General features: G+C 37.4%; 1 protein-coding gene across 4 annotated transcripts in view; it reads left to right on the top strand.

The window, feature by feature from the left end:
- LOC149141166 (putative inactive purple acid phosphatase 27) overlaps positions 1 to 17,611 on the top strand; it is a 421,526-nt gene extending 403,915 nt beyond the window's left edge. For all 4 annotated transcript variants that reach the window (XM_089447350.1, XM_089447351.1, XM_089447353.1 and 1 more), the window contains exons 12-13: positions 16,336 to 16,645; positions 17,057 to 17,611. In XM_089447350.1, coding sequence (XP_089303476.1) covers positions 16,336 to 16,645; positions 17,057 to 17,365 — 619 coding nt within the window. In that variant the 3' untranslated portion in view covers positions 17,366 to 17,611. The remainder of the gene's footprint in view (positions 1 to 16,335; positions 16,646 to 17,056) is intronic.
- The last annotated feature ends 573 nt before the right edge of the window (positions 17,612 to 18,184 follow it).

The raw sequence follows: 18,184 nt of genomic DNA, 5'->3' as shown, positions 1-18,184 counted from the left end.
GAACGGAGTGATAGAAGAAGAGGTGTATATATAACAGCCCAAAGGCTTCGAAACTCATGAGAATAAGTCTCATGTTTGCAAGTTAAAGAAAGTCTTGTACGGGCTCAAGCAGGCACCTAGAGCATGGTATGGTCGAATTGATAGTTACTTGCAGCAGTTGGGATTTGTCAAGAGTGATGCTAATCCCGATCTCTACTATTTACTAGTAGAGAATGAGCCACTTATTCTAGTACTATATGTAGATGACTTATTCCTAACTGGATCATCTAGGCTCATCTAGGACTGCAAGAAGAATCTTGAAGTCGAATTCAACATGAAGGAATTGGGATTGATGCATTATTTTCTGGCGTTGGAAGTTGGCAGAAGAATGGGGAGATCTTCCTTGGACAAGGAAGGTATGCCACAGAGATTCAGAAGAGATTTAGAATGCAGGATTGCAGAGCCATGGCTACTCCCATGATCAACAACTAGAATAAAATAGATGCATCAGAGGATAAAGAAGTAGATCCCACCTTGTACAGACAGCTCATTGGGTCTGTTATGTATCTGGTCAACACTAGGCCAGACATTTGTTTTTTTGTCAACACTCTTAGTCATTTCATGGTGGAACCAAAAAGGGTGCATTGGGCAGCAGCAAGACACATACTTAGGTATGTGTGAGGAACAGTCGAATATGGGTTGAAGTACTCTAGAGGGGAGGATATCAACTTGAATGGGTTCACCAATGCGGATTGGGCAAGTAATTCAGTAGACTGAAAAAGCACCTCAGGGTACTACTTCAATGTTGGATCAGGGATGATATCTTGGTGCAGCAGGAAGCAGAAATCGGTGGCATTGAATTCAACAAAAGCAGAATATATGGCAGACAACACAGCTACGTGCAAAGCCATATGGCTTAGAAAATTTCTTGTGAACCTATTCAAAAAAGGATGGAGGCGACCAAGGTATACTGCGATAATAAGAGTTGCATCAAACTCTCTGAAAATCCAGTATTTCATGATCGGTCGAAACAAATAGATATTCGTTGTCACTTCATCAGAGATTGTGTTCAGCCTAGGGCAATATAGCTACAGTATGTTCCCACAAGAGAGCAGGTGGTCGATATACTCACAAAGGCTCTTGGAAGAGCTAAGTTTACTTAGTTCAGAGAGCAGTTGGGTATGGTTGAAAATCCATTTCAGTAGTAGCAGTAGGTTGCAGTGCAGAGACGGTTCGCAAAAGTAGTGCCAACAGCAACACAGATGCAGCAATTCAAAGAAAATTATAGTACAAATGTAGCATTGTGTAAATACTGTAGTTAAGATTCAACTAGATGGACAAATTTCTTGTAAAATTCTATCAAATTAAATGCAATTATGTACCTGATTCTCCCATCTGGTGTCGGTCCACTTTGCTCCGAGTTTTCTGATTCCGTTACCAAACCAACTGATTCCTCCCTGCCTATCTGGGATCAACCTCTGCGGTTCCCAGATCCAGAGAACTTCGAATTGGAAGTCCACTGGCCCCCGTGCCCAAAACTCCAAGAACAGCTCAAAATTTCCTAGTTCTCAATTCAAAATCGAGCCCCTGGCTCATCCGTCAAACAGATTGATTTTCTATCACCATTCTCTGTATTTCCCCCTCTCTGCGCTATATTTCAAAGGTGAAGGCAATCCTCTGTTTTCGCCAAAAACTGATTTTTTTCCTTCCCCCCCTTTTTCATGCTCCCCTTCCGTCTTTATGTATCAATTCCTGGCGATCACCGCTCCCTACATGGTGACACCTTCCTTTGTAACGTGTGACTCTATTTGACCAAAACTACAGGGATATTGACATGTGTATTAGGTTTATTAGTTTTCTATAAATGCCCTTAGTTTATAATATTTATTTATTTTGATTTAAATTTCACATTTTAATAATTTATTAATATTATGGGATATATAAATATATAACCATATTTATAATTAACTTAAATTTTACTTTTATTTCTTTATAACCATATTTACTTTATACTTTTAAATTTATATCATTGAAATTATTTAGGGTATTTTCTCCTTAATTATGACGCATTAAGCAATATGTTTGGTGATGGGTGAGGGTGTAACTTCTATCTGAAGCAGTGTTGTGATATTCAACATTTATAGTTAATTTAGAATATATATATAATAGTGCAGTACATGCAATACATGCATATGTAGCTATCATATGCATGCATTGTATGCATGCTAATATTCTTGTGCTCTCTATATTAAAGATGGGTCATTACATACACCCCTCCTTCAGAAAACTTCATCCCGAAGTTAGAGTTTTTATCGTATATCAATACTTATTTTAGTGATTAGAATATTCTTGTTAGGGTTGCGTATCGAGGTTAAATTCTTATACAATGTGAGGACACTATAAAATTGGTGTTTTGAATACCTCTAGGTTTATAATTTTAATGGTCATGACTTGCCCCAACCAGGTTCTCAAGCTATTCTAAAATCATCCTATCCTTCCTAATCTCTTCCGCTCCCATCCTATCCGTCCTCCACTGGAGTATGCCATGGCGTCAGTTATACTGACCTAACCATTCATAACTCTAAGGATGGCAGCGTCGACTATATCGACCTGATTTCCCAGTAGGCATCCGGCAGTCATCATCACACATATAGGGGAGCGTGATTCACATAGTCCTCCCATGACTCCAGGTTTTGGAGGAGAAATGGTGGGCAACACCTCCACCCCTCCTAGTAGAATTAGGGTCAATACCCTATCATGGAATCTCATTGAGCCTCAATTGTTCTTGGAGTTTTGTCATCACGTAGTCGGTTTGGTAATGATACTCTCTGCAATGTAAATACTTGCCCACAAATTATAACATATGCATCAATATATTCAAATTTCAAAATCAATTGTATTCAGATAACGATTTTCTATGCATTCTTAATAACTCTCATCTATGATATTGATCTTTAAGTTCATATAACATACTTGGCTATGTCTAACCAATATATTTGTAAGTTCATTTTCACATCAAGTAGGCAAGTGTATTCATTATTTTATTTCCATCTCATCATTTATGTTGATATGTAAAATAAAAATAAAATTATAGATATCACATCCATAACATAAGTCATGATTTATATAAGTATCCATGTACCAGCAATGTTAAGCATAATAATTTGAAATCATTCTTTCGTGTATTGATTGTGCATGAAACTTATGGCTTTGAATTGCTAACTGACACTTGATATTTGATCTTACCAGCACATATCGTTATGTCTCAAACATTCATTGATCAACTAGCTGGGTTATTATCTTACTTGGTAACAAAATGCATCATATGGATAGTCATTAGCAAAGACAGATCTCAATTCATTCCTTTTAACAATAATGTTGTTTGTTGTGCTCTCTTTATATATATATATATATATATATATATATATATTGTTTGAAATACCTAGATCAAAGCATGGTATGCATCAAAGCATGGTATGCATCAACATATATCTCTTTATATATATATATATATATATATATATATATTGTTTGAAATACCTAGATCAAAGTATGGTATGCATCAACATTTGGGGACATATCTTGTACTCAATATTTCCTCTAACAATAATACACCATACATTGCTCTATGTTTAAATGGTAGTACTCTTTCAATACCTTGGCCCTATAGGTTGTATTTATGCTCATGGAATCTGTACTCAAGTTGTATTTATCAATTATAAGCAATGTTCCACCAAGACTCCAGGATGGGGAGACGCGGGTGCGGGGAGACGCGGGTGCGGGGAGATGCACAAGGGGGACGTGTGGGAGTACCCTCAAATTTTATTGAAATTTAGGGGAGGGACGGGGAGACGTCGGGGTATATAATTTTTTTTCATTTTTAATATATATATATATATATATATATATATATATATATATATTTCAAATTCATATCATTTTTAATATATATATATATATATATATATTTCAAATTCATATTCAATAATGAAAGCATAAATAGAATGATACATACATAATTGAATTAAATAATGAAATACATTGATCCATACTCATCATTCTTACTAATACATACATGATTCATCCATAAACCACGAGATTCAATAATGAAATACTCTGATCCATATTCATTATTCACCATTCTAGAATCTACATTGATTTAAAAATTAAATTCATCATTCTAGATTCTAAATTGATTTAAAATTAAAATTCATCATTTATCATTCTAGAATCTAATTAGTACTAAGAAAAATAGACTATAATAGATACTGAAATCTAGAGACTAAAATATTAAATTGATATAACTAAAACTCAAAAACAATGGAGTGACGAGTCTAAAAGTCACTCTAAAGTACACAGAGGGCTTGGTGCTCTTAATTAAAGACTAATTTCATACCCTTGTACATGACAAAATGCAATGGAAACATTGAAATCCATCAAATCCTGAACTCCTGAAAAATTGTTAAGTCTGCTGCATTTTGAGTGAGATCTAAAATTCTACTCTCTCCATATGAAATCTAATGAGGTCGGAACCACTCTCAAACATCCTGAGTCATTTCATGGTAATGTTAAAAACTTAAGTAACATTACCATGAATTGCATAGCATTAGTAGGGAAATATGGTCAAATACTAGGTTTTCCTTGTCATAAATCATTGTTTACAAGCAAATTTAAGGGGGGATGTCCAGGCGTCCCCCTTTTGGGGAGTCGCATCCCCCACACTGGGGAAACGTCCCCCCTTGCGTCTCCCCGTGTCTCCCCAAAAGGGGGACGTGGGGAAACGTTTCCCCAGACGTCCCCCTGTCCCAGGTGCGTGGGGTGCGAGGGGTGAGCGCACCCGACCTTGGGGGACGCGTCCCCATGGAACACTGATTATAAGGACTGCTAAATTAGGTCTGAATGTTGTCCCAACAATCTTTCCTTGAAAAGTTAGTGCAAAATGTCATGCCAAAGTGATAAGCATTGCTCATAAATTTCCTTTCTCTGTCCTGAAACCCATGTCTTGTATCAAGTTCCAATGCTTTTGTTTACAACAGAAAATATGTAGCTTTATGACCTTTTCTTGCTTATTATTTTTATTTTTATTTTATTTTTTTTAACAATATCACTTATGACTACTTGTACTAATTTTAATATTTTTTCTACAAATTCACTAGTCCATAGGTATTATTGTGGTATTTGGACCCTACCATGACCTCTAAAGAGTCCAATTCGCTAGATCCTTCGTACCTTTCCATTGTACCTCTAGTGTCTATATTTATATTTTTTGTTTTTATTTTTTTTATAATATAACATTCAACATGTATTTCCATGGTTGTTTTAGATTTATGCCTCACTTTGCTATAGAAGCATCTTTGCCTCCCCTGTCTGTATACTTCCGATTGCCCATCATTTTCATCAAGTCAATGCTCTCAGACTTTACCACAACAGAAGATAAGGCACATAACCTACTAATTGGAACCAATTGCATTGCTATGTTGACATCATTTTATATTTCAAACAAATTATCCATTAAGTCCCAATATTTATCCTTTATTCAAGATATGGGAATCTTTTGAAGAATCTGAATTGAACTTTTTACCTGTGAATTCAATTATTCTCTCCCTAATGTTAAATTCTACATATTCATGAATTAATTCGCCACTTAGTTTAATTGGAAGTGTTCTTTTAAGGAAACCTCTATCTATCCTGAGATTCATGGTAAAAAGCTTCAACATATCGGTTCTGCAAATCCAAGTGTGTTTCTTTATCTGCCAAATTGTTACCTTCAAATGCTGAGGCATCATTAATGTCTTCTCTAACTAATTCTAATGTCTTTAACTGATTCTACAGAAGGGCTGAGAGATTCTCCAGCATCAGAATGTACATTCTGAAATTCTTTCCCCAAAATACTATTTTGTAAAATCTCAATTCTATGAGTGTTAACAGGAGACAATAACCTGCTCTCCCAGAAATGTCAGGAGCACTATCTTCATCTCTCCAACTACCACACACTGAATCAAAATCACTAGAATTATCCAACTTAGAGTACCACTCTTGCTTTAATTTATATGCTGCCCATGTAGATAACTGTGTCTTGCACACCAGCTCGGCCATTTTCATGCTCAATAGCATCTTTTATAATATGGTGATTGGTTCTTTAGGCTCTTGGTCAATTGCTCTCATCCACCATGGATCCATCGCAGGAAAATTAACCCCTTTCTTCAATTAAACAAGTAATTGACCATCATACCTCATGGAGGAACTGTTTACTCTACAAGCTTTGCAACTGTGACCTGTATCTTAAACTTTGGGCTTTTGTCTGGTCTTTCAATTGTTTTATCATCCAGCTCTTTTATTGCCTTATCCAGTTCATATCGTTCGCTAAAGTGGACGAACCCCACAGGCATATTACTCTTTTTTTAGATATCGCAACTCTCTCCAACTTCCCAAAAGGTTCAAAAAGTTTTCTTAAGAAGTCCTCATTGGTATTCTCTGGAAGATTTCCTACAAATGCCACTTTTACCTTTGCCATTTCATCAGGATCAAGCTCTGGATCACTTTCAGCCCAGTCCACTAGGAGACGCCATTTACCTCCAAGCATAAAGTCTTGATTGGTTCCTACTCGATGTGCACGAGCTGCAGCCTGTGATGGAATTCCCCAGTGGACCAGATCAAATTGGGAGGATGTTGAGATTGGGCTTGATTCTTAATTGGGAAGCCCTTCTTTCTTGATCAAGAGAGAGACATTTCAACTAAGGCTATTGACTTGAGATGAAATGACCACAAGATCGGTTGTTTGTTATGATAGTGATTTCTGGAGATGTTTTCTAGTGAAAACGATTTATGGAGATATTTTTAATGATACTGATATTTGGAGATATATTCTACTAATACAACCTACTGAATTAACTCTTGATTTCTATAGAAGTATGGCCGCATTGAAAAATGGTGGGTATCATCATACAACATCCATTCAAAATATAATGAACAGTTCAATCATATGCACACCAAGAAAAAGCGTCTCCTACAACTGCATTCCTTCTCTATGAATTGCAATAACTTGATCATTTGACTTCTCAATGAAATGTTCATTTGTCAGAGATACTATCCTTTCCCGCACTTGCTTACTTGCATCCAAGCATTTTAAAACTTCAAACTCATACAGCATTGGGGACTCCCTCACTTAGTTCAACTGACACATTTTCAATCATTGCGGTTGTCATTATCCTTCCTATGTCTAAATCTTTATTCAAATTGGTCTTCATATTCTTTTGAATGGCTTGAAGGAATGGTAAGGAATCTTTCAATGATAGTCTCATTATTCTAGACTTGAAGTACAGCATCAACACATGCTCATCATCAGCCAGCATTTGCATTTTTATAATGTCTTGAAAATTAATCTGCTTTGTTGGGTTTACCATATGCCTCCCTTGTCGAACTCCTGCACTCTTCATTTTAACAATTGAAGCACTCCTAACTCGAAATATTGTATCAGACAGTGCACAATTCCGATGGCTATGTTTCTTAAGAAAGAAATCTGTCCTGATGCCACGAGCTTGTTCAATAGAGCAGTAAGCAGAGCCGTTCTGGAATCGCAGCAAAGTTTCAGCGTCTCTTCCCCCTTGTTGAAGGTTCCAAGAACATCAATTACAAGTTCATTCGGATTCCCCGACGAAGGCGAAACCCTGAATATACGCTCATAGCTGTACACATCCGGGCTCTGGTTAAAAGGCGGCAAAATTCCAGAAATCGAAATTCCATTGTCCAAAACTCTCAGAATTCGACTGATTCCCTTCTGCAGACGGCCACTCGTTCCAGCAGGCCTGACGAGGAACACCTTCCGATCCATTTGCAGGATCCTCGACCGCCGACAAACTTAGATCAATGGATATCAGAGCGATCTTTGTGCTCAATAAATAAATCCAGGCCGTTCAGATTGCTCATTCTTCGTATAAGACCCGACTTTAAAATGCCTCAGACATATACATTTAGTCAATCTTAATTTTCTGAGTCTCGGAGACTCGGTAATGAATCAAAATGTTTAAAATAATAATATAATGCAATTAAATTATTAAGCCGAGGAGCGCTTCAGCCTCCTCTTCGTCAAATGCTGCAAAGATGGGAGAAATATGGATTCAGGTGCCGGAAATGTAGTTCAGTCGAGATCGTTTAACGCGGATTTGCCCCAGGAAATGCATAGATAATAGCGTGGATTCCGGGGAAAAGCGTTGCCTTTTCTAAAGGCCCTACAACATGTGTGTGTGACCAGAACGTGTTTATTTCTTGGCTCTGTTGTGTTGCGTTGTGCTATGAGCCAAGATTTGGTTTGATTTGGTATCGTGCTCTAGATTGTTTATAATATTTTGACTAATACATGTCATTACATACTAATATATGCCTACGATGGCTCTCGGGTTAGAGCGCGAATACTGTGAGCGTTAAACTTTTGATGGTTGGGGTCTCCACTGCCACCCGTCTCTCGATGAACGTCCCGTCTGTGACCTTTCGAGCTTCAGGCAGTGAAGGCCCGAGAGCGTTCTGACGGATTGGTGGACATCTGCCTTATAGCCAGACGTCATATACGATTAAAAAGGGTCACAGGTTCAAACCTGCAAACCTATGTATCAACACCAGAGCGCTCCACCGTCACACCACCGTATATTCCTTTATCCTCCGGTGGTTGACATACGTCAAAGGTTTAGATAATTAATATCATCGTTTGACACCAAACGCCACCTAAGAAATGAGTTTCAACGCGTCAGGTAAACTACCAATCTCACGCCATAATTTAACACGCAATCGTTTAGCTGGGCGGGTGTCGAATATCTTGCCTTATATTTATTTGTAAACAGTAGTAGGAAAGGCATTTGACCGTGATCCAGAGTGAACAGTTTTACTACCATATGGCGCAACATCACATATGCCATGACCGTGGCAGCTGAGGGAAATGGCATGAGATGTTCAAATGGTGAGGCGATGAGACTGACGAGTCAAGCCACCACAACACTCAGGAACTAAAGGATATGGTGACGAAATCTTCCTCTGAGGGACAGGAAATAGCAACGTCACAATGAGAGAAGCGTCATGAAGTTGGGGTCGCATTTCATCACCTATTATGCTTGTGGAAGCTAAACATAGAGAGCTTTGCTGAGATGTTGTTCCTGGGTGCCACTTTGCAGCTTCGAGGGGTTCATCCAGTATTTCAGCCTCTCAGGGATTCGTGGATGAATATATTAGTTTACAATGGTGCTCTGTTTTTATTTCACTCTATACTATATTAATATATTCATTTCTTCAGTGCAATATTTGGCAAATTCCTTTAAGTTTTTGTTTTCTGAATCTTGCCTTCGCATAGAAACAACATATATTCATGATGTGGGAAGCATTCATAAAATGTCGAAAGCAACCAGAAGAAGGGAGGAGGAATTTCTATCTTTAAATCATCAGATTAAGCATACGATCAAGATTTTTAATTTATGTTCTTTTTGAATATCAGCAGAGAAATTTATTGATGCTTTAATGTTTGATTTCACTGTCAGTCTATCAAATCATGTTTTGCCTCTTAAATTATGAGTTATTGGTTTCAAAATTTTGTGCCCTGCAGATGGTGGATACATAGGTTGAATGTGCAAGGAGTATCAAAACCACCAAGGCTGAATCAGAAGCAAATGCATGCACTCAGCATTTGCTTGCATGTTCTCACACTTTTAAATATTGTCAAATTGTCTGATCTTCCTAGAGAAGATGAAGTAGGAAGAGATCAGGGCTACAATAGACATCTTCAACAACTAGAATGCTCAATGGTGCTTCGTGGCAAAGATAAATTGATGCATGAGAGTTATTTTTTTTTGCAGTTTGGAAGCCGTATGTTGGCAAAATTCATTGACAGAGGCTGAACATTGACACTGCCAGGGCGTAGTGCAAATCAATTTCAATAGAGAAGCAGTGTATGTGGTTTGACCGAGGGCCAAAAGGGGAATTCCTCTTATATTTATGTACCAATTCCCTTTATGTTTTCTTGTACATATGTATCTTTCCATCATTGATATTCTGTTTATATCAAAATGACTTCAGGATTTCCTTTAATGGTCATATTCTGAACTGGGATGTTTAACTTTGTCCTTTTTTTTTTAAAGTTTCTGCACTAACAAAGTAGAAGCAGCAAGCTTCTGCTATAATCAAGGGTAGTGTTATAAAGGGAAGTAATTATAAAGGGAAGCATACTGTTAAATGATTTCTAATAAAATTTAATTGGAGTCTATAAATACTACCTATGCACTTAAGATTTCCTGGTCTGAAAGTTATGAAAGATACTTCAGAAAATACTATAAAATTACAAAAAATAATACTAATTACAGTATTTATAATTCTCATTTATTATGACTGTAACCTTATTTTAACAGGTCTGAGAGTTTAACATAGCTCTGATACCAAATGTAAAGACTGTAGTTAAGATTCAACTAGATGGACAAATTTCTTGTAAAATTCTATCAAATTAAATGCAATTGTGTACCTGATTCTCCCATCTGGTGTCGGTCCACGTTGCTCCGAGTTTTCTGATTCCGTTACCAAACCAACCGACTCCTCACTGCCTATCCGGGATCAACCTCTGCGGTTCCCAGATCCAAAGAACTTCGAATTGGAAGTCCACTGGCCCTTGTGCCCAAAACTCCAAGAACAGCTCAAAATTTCCTAGTTCTCAGTTTAAAATCGAGCCCCTGGCTCATCCGTCAAACAGATTGATTTTCTATCACCATTCTTTGTATTTCCCCCTCTCTGCACTATATTTCAAAGGTGAAGGCAATCCTTTGTTTTCCCCAAAAACTGATTTTTTTCCTTCCCCCCCATTTTCATGCTCCCCTTCCGTCTTTATGTATCAATTCTTGGCGGCCACTGCTCCCTACATGGTGACACCTTCCTTTGAAACGTGTGACTCTATTTGACCAAAACTACAGGGATATTGACATGTGTATTAGGTTTATTAGTTTTCTATAAATGCCCTTAGTTTATAATATTTATTTATTTTGGTTTAAATTTCACATTTTAATAATTTATTAATATAATTTATTAATATAATTTATTAATATAATTTATTAACATTATGGAATATATAAATATATAACCATATTTATAATTAACTTAAATTTTACATTTATTTCTTTATAACCATATTTACTTTATACTTTTAAATTTATATCATTGAAATTATTTAGGGTATTTTCTCCTTAATTATGACACATTAAGCAATATGTTTGGTGATGGGTGAGGGTGTAACTTCTATCTGAAGCAGTGTCGTGTTATTCAACATTTATAGTTAATTTAGAATATATATATATATATAATAGTGCAGTACATGCAATACATGCATATGTAGCTATCATATGCATGCATTGTATGCATGCTAATATTCTTGTACTCTCTATATTAAAGATGGGTCATTACACATTGGCAGTGGCAGTGTCAAAGGAAGCAGTACAATAACGATAATAGTATAGTAGTTGGTGGACAATAGGTCAGACATCAGCAATGCAGAGACAATGCTTCAAAGTCAGAGCAGTATGCAGTAGCAGTGTATTGCTAGAGCACATTCCTCGCTAAGAGGGAGTGTTGATTTGGGGTAGCATCAGATGTGCTCTAAGCCTCAAATTTTGCAGGGAGGCTTGGGCACATGTATTCCAAAGAACCCAGAAAGCGTTTTAGGAAATTCCACCCATAAGTGATTTTATTAAAATAATTAATATTTTTAATAGAGTTCCTAAGTCTAAACTTAGGAAAATTAAAATATTAATGGGTATTAATCTAATCAGGGGTGAAACTTCTAGAAAAAGCCACGGATCAAGCCAAAACGATCTGAGCCTTTGATTAAGATGTAATCTAGGTCATTGGTTATCCAACAAAAAGATATAAGAAGGGGCTTGAGGGTCATTTGGAAAACACATCAAGCAGATACTGAGTTGCCCAAGAGAAATCGATTTTCTCACTGGTCGAGGTTCGGCAAGAGTAAATCGATTCAGAGGGAGAGTTGCAGGTGGAGGAGAGACGGAGAGGGTTCAACATCAATCAAGGAGACAAGGACGAAGACTCGGAGCAGAAGGGACAGCATTGGACAGATTGACGCTGGGAGAGGCAGCGCAGGCTTGAGTGACGCAGGCATTGTGTAGGCCAGTTCAAAGGCCATAGAAAGTGACATTGAGCAAGCCAGAGAGACACGGAGGATGGAGGAACCTCTCTCTCGAGTCAGATACTTGGTCAGGAACGTCTATAAATATTTATCAGATAGCCTTGTTCTGCTGTGTGAAATTTTGTACATGTTGATTTTTGCTAAAGAATAATAAAACCCTCATTTGCTGCACCGTTTTTCCCACATTGGGTTTTTCAGGGAACAATTGTCCATTGTCCAAAAATAACTATGTCATTGTGTTTGTATATGCGCCAGCATTTTACTTACATTTAGTTTTTGAAATGTTTTAATTGTGAAGGCTGCAGTAGAATATGTTTTGATATTTGTCGTAAGAATACAGTAGATAACTTATTTCTGAAGTAATAAGTAGAAGAAGTCATATTAATCACTGCAGTAGGATTTCCATTTTAGAAATTTTCACAGATAGAGCCAGAGGGTGAGTAGCAGGTGGAAGAGGAGGGCAGCAGCATTCTAGGAGGAAGGTTTCCAGTCCCCGAAAGAGGCAAAGGAAGGAAATCCGAAATTCTCATAGGGTCAACGTAAGCTCTGCGTAGAGAGTGATGCCGAAGGCTTAGCGTAGAGGCTAGGGAGGCAATTTTAGAGGCAAAAAATAGTTGTGGGGTGAGAGAAAATTTTCACGATAATTTTGCCAGTATTTTCCTCAGATTAGATCCCCAGTTGGGCATCTAAATTATTATACTTAGAATTACTATTGAAGAATAATAATAAAACCCTTATCTGCTACACCGGTTTTCCCGCATTGGGTTTTTCTGGGGACAATTGTCCAAAAATAACTATGTTAAAATTCTTGTGTGTGTGCTAGAATTTCTTAGTTTTCAGTATTTTATTTTTCGCGGTATATTTATGGTGAAAATTGCAGTTGTGGTTTTATTCGTTGTTTGTTGCAGCAAATAAACTACATAATTAAATTTTCAGTTAGAAGAATAATTTCCAGTTGTTGCAATAGATGAAAATTTCACATGGTGGAGACTCATGGCTTTCAATGCTCACCCTACAAGTGTCAATGTGACCCTTCGGAGGGCTTGGACCCCGTATAGGAAAAGCAAACCCCAAATGGAGACCCACTTGCAATTTTGCATAAGTTCCAATGCGTCCCCTTAACCTTCAATACAACAAATCATTAGAATAATCAAGTAAAAGAGTTTACAAATCATGGAATCAAATGGACACTTCATGGTGGCATGCCCTTCCATAGTGGGCTTTGGCATGTACAGGTGTCTCCAAGCTCAATAAGGGGGTTAACCAAGGACCCTATTAGGTGGTTTCAACCTTTAAAGAGGGTGACATGTCCATGGTACATCCATCAAGTGGCAGGTGGCATGTGATATAATGATGGAATGGAGTGGGGATCAAGGGAAGGTTCCAAGCCACATGCCATGGTACAAGGGTAGCTACAATAGGGGAAGTCCACACTTGGGTATATGAGTGTAGGAGGGAGCAATCATGGTACATAAGTTACCCCGACCTTTGCTTTTCCACCCTTCTTCATATGCCTTTTCCCTTTGATTGATTTTTCTTCATAATTGCTCGGGGCTCCAAGGAATGAGAGCATGTTGTGTAGGATACAATAGTCGATACCCCCTTTAAGGTGGGGCAGTTCATTGCCTAATAGGGGTTGGGACAATCATGGGTTCCTTAATGTGGAGGGGGTTCATCTAGGGCCCATAAGAACCAAGGTAATGGCCATAGATAAGGGGTAGAGTTCATGTTTGGCTTTTGCCCACATGCTAAATTCATATGTCCTGACCATCTTTTTAATTTTGTGGTACATTCCCTGTTGTAAGTGGCCAAATTATGCTTTTCCTTTTCTTTTTAGCTGCTTCAACCTTCGGGGCTTTGTTCCAGACTCGACCCAAGGTGTGGGCAAGGGGAAGGGGAGGCTAAGCCTTTGTGGACCCAATGGACAAATGTGGACCCAGATGCGAAAAGTGATAAATGGGGTTAAAATGAGTAGACGTGGGTGATGTATATGGTGTCAAGAAGCGGGATTATACAACCAAAATCGGGATTTCCCATGTAGTGCCAACCCTAAAGCTAATAGACAATAAAGAAGATCCCACGAGACTAGGATACAAGGCTAACCAAGAAAACAAGCAGAGGAGACAAGAGTACAGACCTAGCCCTCTCTTTCCACCGAATCCCCCCACCATCCATGCCCAAAAATGTCCATGATAAGTAAACAAAATTACTTAACTATACCAATGAAAGGTCATACCTTTGGGGTCAAGAGGCCCACCTTCAAACATACGATCATAACAGATGGGTGAGGGACCACATGGCTGGCTCAGGTGGCAGAGATAGTGGCACATAGAGCTATTTGATTGCTGCAAGAGGCTGTTAGCTGCCGGCTGAGAACCATCTAGGGGAAAAAATTCTCCTATGAGATCACCCACGGATGGTGGGTAACAAGGCCATCTAATTGAGGAAGCTGCTTGCAAGGATCTTCAGTCTGAGTTTGGAGCCTACATTCATTCACTGTGATAATCAGAGTTGCATCAAGCTCTTTGATAATCTAGTGTTTCATGGCCACTTCAAGCACATCGAGATCAGGAATCATCATATCAGGTATTCAGGTATTGTGTTCAAAGGACCAAGATCAAACTTTAGTACATTCCTACAACATAGCATACAACAAACATATTGACTAAGGCTTTGCCTAGAGGGAGCTTTGTCTATTTCAGGGACAAACTAGGTGTTGTTCAGAACACCTTTCTCTCTAAGAGGGAGTGTTAAATGAAGTTAGAGTAGGATGGGTTCTGCCATATTTAGCAGGTGCATTAAATTTGGCAGAGGAAACCACCAATGGGGCAAGGCATAGTTTACCTTTTTCTATTTGTTTTTCACTGAGGAAAATTTAAATTTTCCTATAGTAAAAAATTAGATCGATCTCAACCGCCCAAGGAGGTCTAATCTCAGCCATCCGTGGCGGTGGTGGGCCCAAGTCGAATTCTAAGATGGAAAAAGGGCGCAAAACTTGGTCATTCTACACACTAGAGAGCTTGGTGGAGAGAGGCAGCAAAAAGAGAACACTTCCGGCTAGGGTTTCCGCAAACCAGGGCTTCAGATAAACACAGATACAGGCAGAAAGAGAGGTTGTTACAACTTCAGATCTTTTCCAGCCAGCGTATACTTCAGCCAGGCCGCATTTAGTGTGCAGAAGAGGCTGTGTTCAGGCTGTACGAAGCTGTACGAGTTCGTACAATGCGCAGATTGGCTGGCCCAAGAGGCTGACAGATGGTGTATCAGCGTGTTGAGGAATTTGCACAGACAAGGGAAGTCTTCCATTCATTGCTAAATTTTCTGAACAATATTTTGCTGAAACAGCTTAATAGAAGCCACCTAGTTTGCAGGTTTTCCCCAGTTGGGGTTTCCTGGGTAAAATTATTTTGTACTGTTTTTATGATGTGTTTGTCTTCATCTATTCCTTTTGTTGTCTGCTGCATGCAAGTTAGAAAACTCAGCATATTTGTGGGTTAAAAGTTAAAGTTCAGATTTTCATTCTTTGCTTGGTTAAAATTCACATGTTAGTTAGCTGGGTTTTAGAAAACTAACACTCTATTCATATTCATATTTAGCACATCGAGTTTATCATGGGCTCATGAAGAGTTAAAAGAGCCCTAACATTTAGAGCTTCTGGGAAAGACGGGGAGCCCATCCTGCATATTAATATTCATAAGAATGATTGTTTTGCATTTCTATAAGTACATCAAGATCAGTGCCAAATTGGGAAAAACATGCCATATTGTTTAGTTTTTCCAGATTAATTGAAGGACAAACTGGAGCAGAAGAATATTTAGAAATTTTTTTAACACTAATAAATATCCTGAAAAAAAGGAACTCCTTTAACGTTATTAGAGCTTATATACCAGAAAAAAGGACAAGTGTCAAAACTGTATCTTTTTTCAAGAAGAAAAAATGTGAAATATTATATTCTTCTTTGATCTTTTCTAATCTTAATTCTAAATTGCAACTGAAATGATATCTAGTTTTTAGTATCATGGTGAATTTTATAGCTTATTTTTCATTTTTTATGTGTTTGATTTCATGATTCGTATCATTTTGTCTTGTAATAAGTATCTGCTTGATGTCAGCTTCTATCTGAACCAGTTTATTTTGTTATATTTGTTGAATTATTTTGCAAGTCTGCTTATCAAGGGACAATTTTGCACCAGGTATTCCACCGACTATGGCATGTTCCATTTCTGTATTGCAGATTCAGAACTTGATTGGCAAGAAGAATCAGAACAATACAAATTTATTGAGCAATGTTTAGCATCTGCTGACAGACAAAAGCAACCATGGCTTATCTTTATTTCGCATCGAGTTCTTGGCTATTCCTCAAATTCATGGCTTGCTGTTCATGGAGCTTTTGAAGAGCCAATGGGAAGAGGGATTTACCAAAAACTTTGGCAGAAGTACAAGGTTGACATTGCTTTCTTTGGCCATGTTCACAACTATGAAAGATCATGCCCTGTTTATCAAGTAAGTCAAGCCCTCTGAGTTATTTAATATTGCGTTGATGCAAAGTTTGTTTCTAGTAATTGGAAATTATATTGTTTCTGTTTCTGCATCCGTCTCTTTTCTCTTATCTGAACATTTTTATCAAGAAAATTTTCCAGTCCTAACATTAGATTCAAATAACATTTTTATACTTAGGACTTTGGTTCTTGCGTCCATGGAGTTCTGTATGTATAATTTGAACTAATAACGATCATGAGCATTTTGTTTTTTTTTTACATTCACATGTATTTAGAATCTGGATGGGTTTTGTTAAATTGCTCTCCAATTATTTATGGTTCATATCCAGATTCCTTCAATTATACTACAGTATGAATACAAAATGGAAGATATCTGAAAACTATCTTTCTTTGTTTTTCTGTTCAAATATTGCAGAATTATTGTGTAAGTGATGAAAAGTCTCAGTATTCAGGAACCTTTAATGCCACAATTCATGTAGTTGCGGGTGGTGGAGGTAGTCATCTTTCTGACTATACTTCTCTAAACACCACTTGGAGCATTTTCAAAGATCAAGATTTTGGCTTTGTGAAGCTGACTGCCTTTAACCATTCGGCATTGTTTTTTGAGTACAAGAGAAGTTCAGATGGGAAAGTATATGATAAATTCTGGATTACAAGAGAGTACAAAGACATTCTTGGTTGTGATTCCATTGGTAACTGCCCATCTACTACTTTAGCTCAATAGACTGGGAAAACAATCACAAAGTCACATGGAAGACATAAATTCATAGATATTAATGGCTATTGTTATTCTCAAGTTTGTTCAGCAGCTTCCATATACTTGTTGGCTTTGCGTGGCTTCCATAATTCGGGCTGCATAAAAGAAGAAAAAAAGATGTTGTACACCATTCTTCTCAACTGGATTGTTCTATACTAAAGACAGATGGCAATAAGATGTTATAATGATAATAAAGACATGAATCCTAGAATATTTTCTTAAGTGTAAGCTGTTTTCCGGAGTGTTGTTATCTAGCTACCCAGATTTGTTCATTTAAGTGTTTTCTAACTCTTGGAAGAATATTAAAATTTTGAAATAGCTGTACTCTAGATTGGAGATTTTATAATGTTCAAAGTTCAAACTGTACAATATTTGTTCGAATGCTATTTATCTTTATACCAATGAAAGTAGTAGTTTTATTGTAATGTCTACAACCAACTCTTGTATGATTGTAGAAACTCAAGCACCCAGTGATTGTCGTGTAATAAATGTTACTGCTGCAAACTACTGTTATCGATCTGAAAATAGTAGTGTAAAGTAGCCATTAATAGAAATAAAGAGATATTTGTGACAGACACAAGAAAGCATAGGAGTACTGTGTCACACCCAATTGGATTGCATTTGCAAACTAGGCCTTATTAATATAATAGCTACATTTAGCTCTTATTAAACATTAATGACCTACGATGATACAATAAAATAACCCTAGAACCTATGACTGTAACATTATCATCTTTCATTATAAAATTATGAGCTTATAAACACTTAACTCATTTGAATCTAACT

This window comes from Pinus tabuliformis, chromosome X, assembly GCF_031772625.1.
Source record: "Pinus tabuliformis cultivar Carrire ecotype Pingquan chromosome X, CPIR1, whole genome shotgun sequence".
NCBI lineage: Eukaryota > Viridiplantae > Streptophyta > Pinopsida > Pinales > Pinaceae > Pinus > Pinus tabuliformis.
Note: the sequence above shows the minus strand (reverse complement) of the source record. Positions and strands in the feature narration are given on the sequence as shown.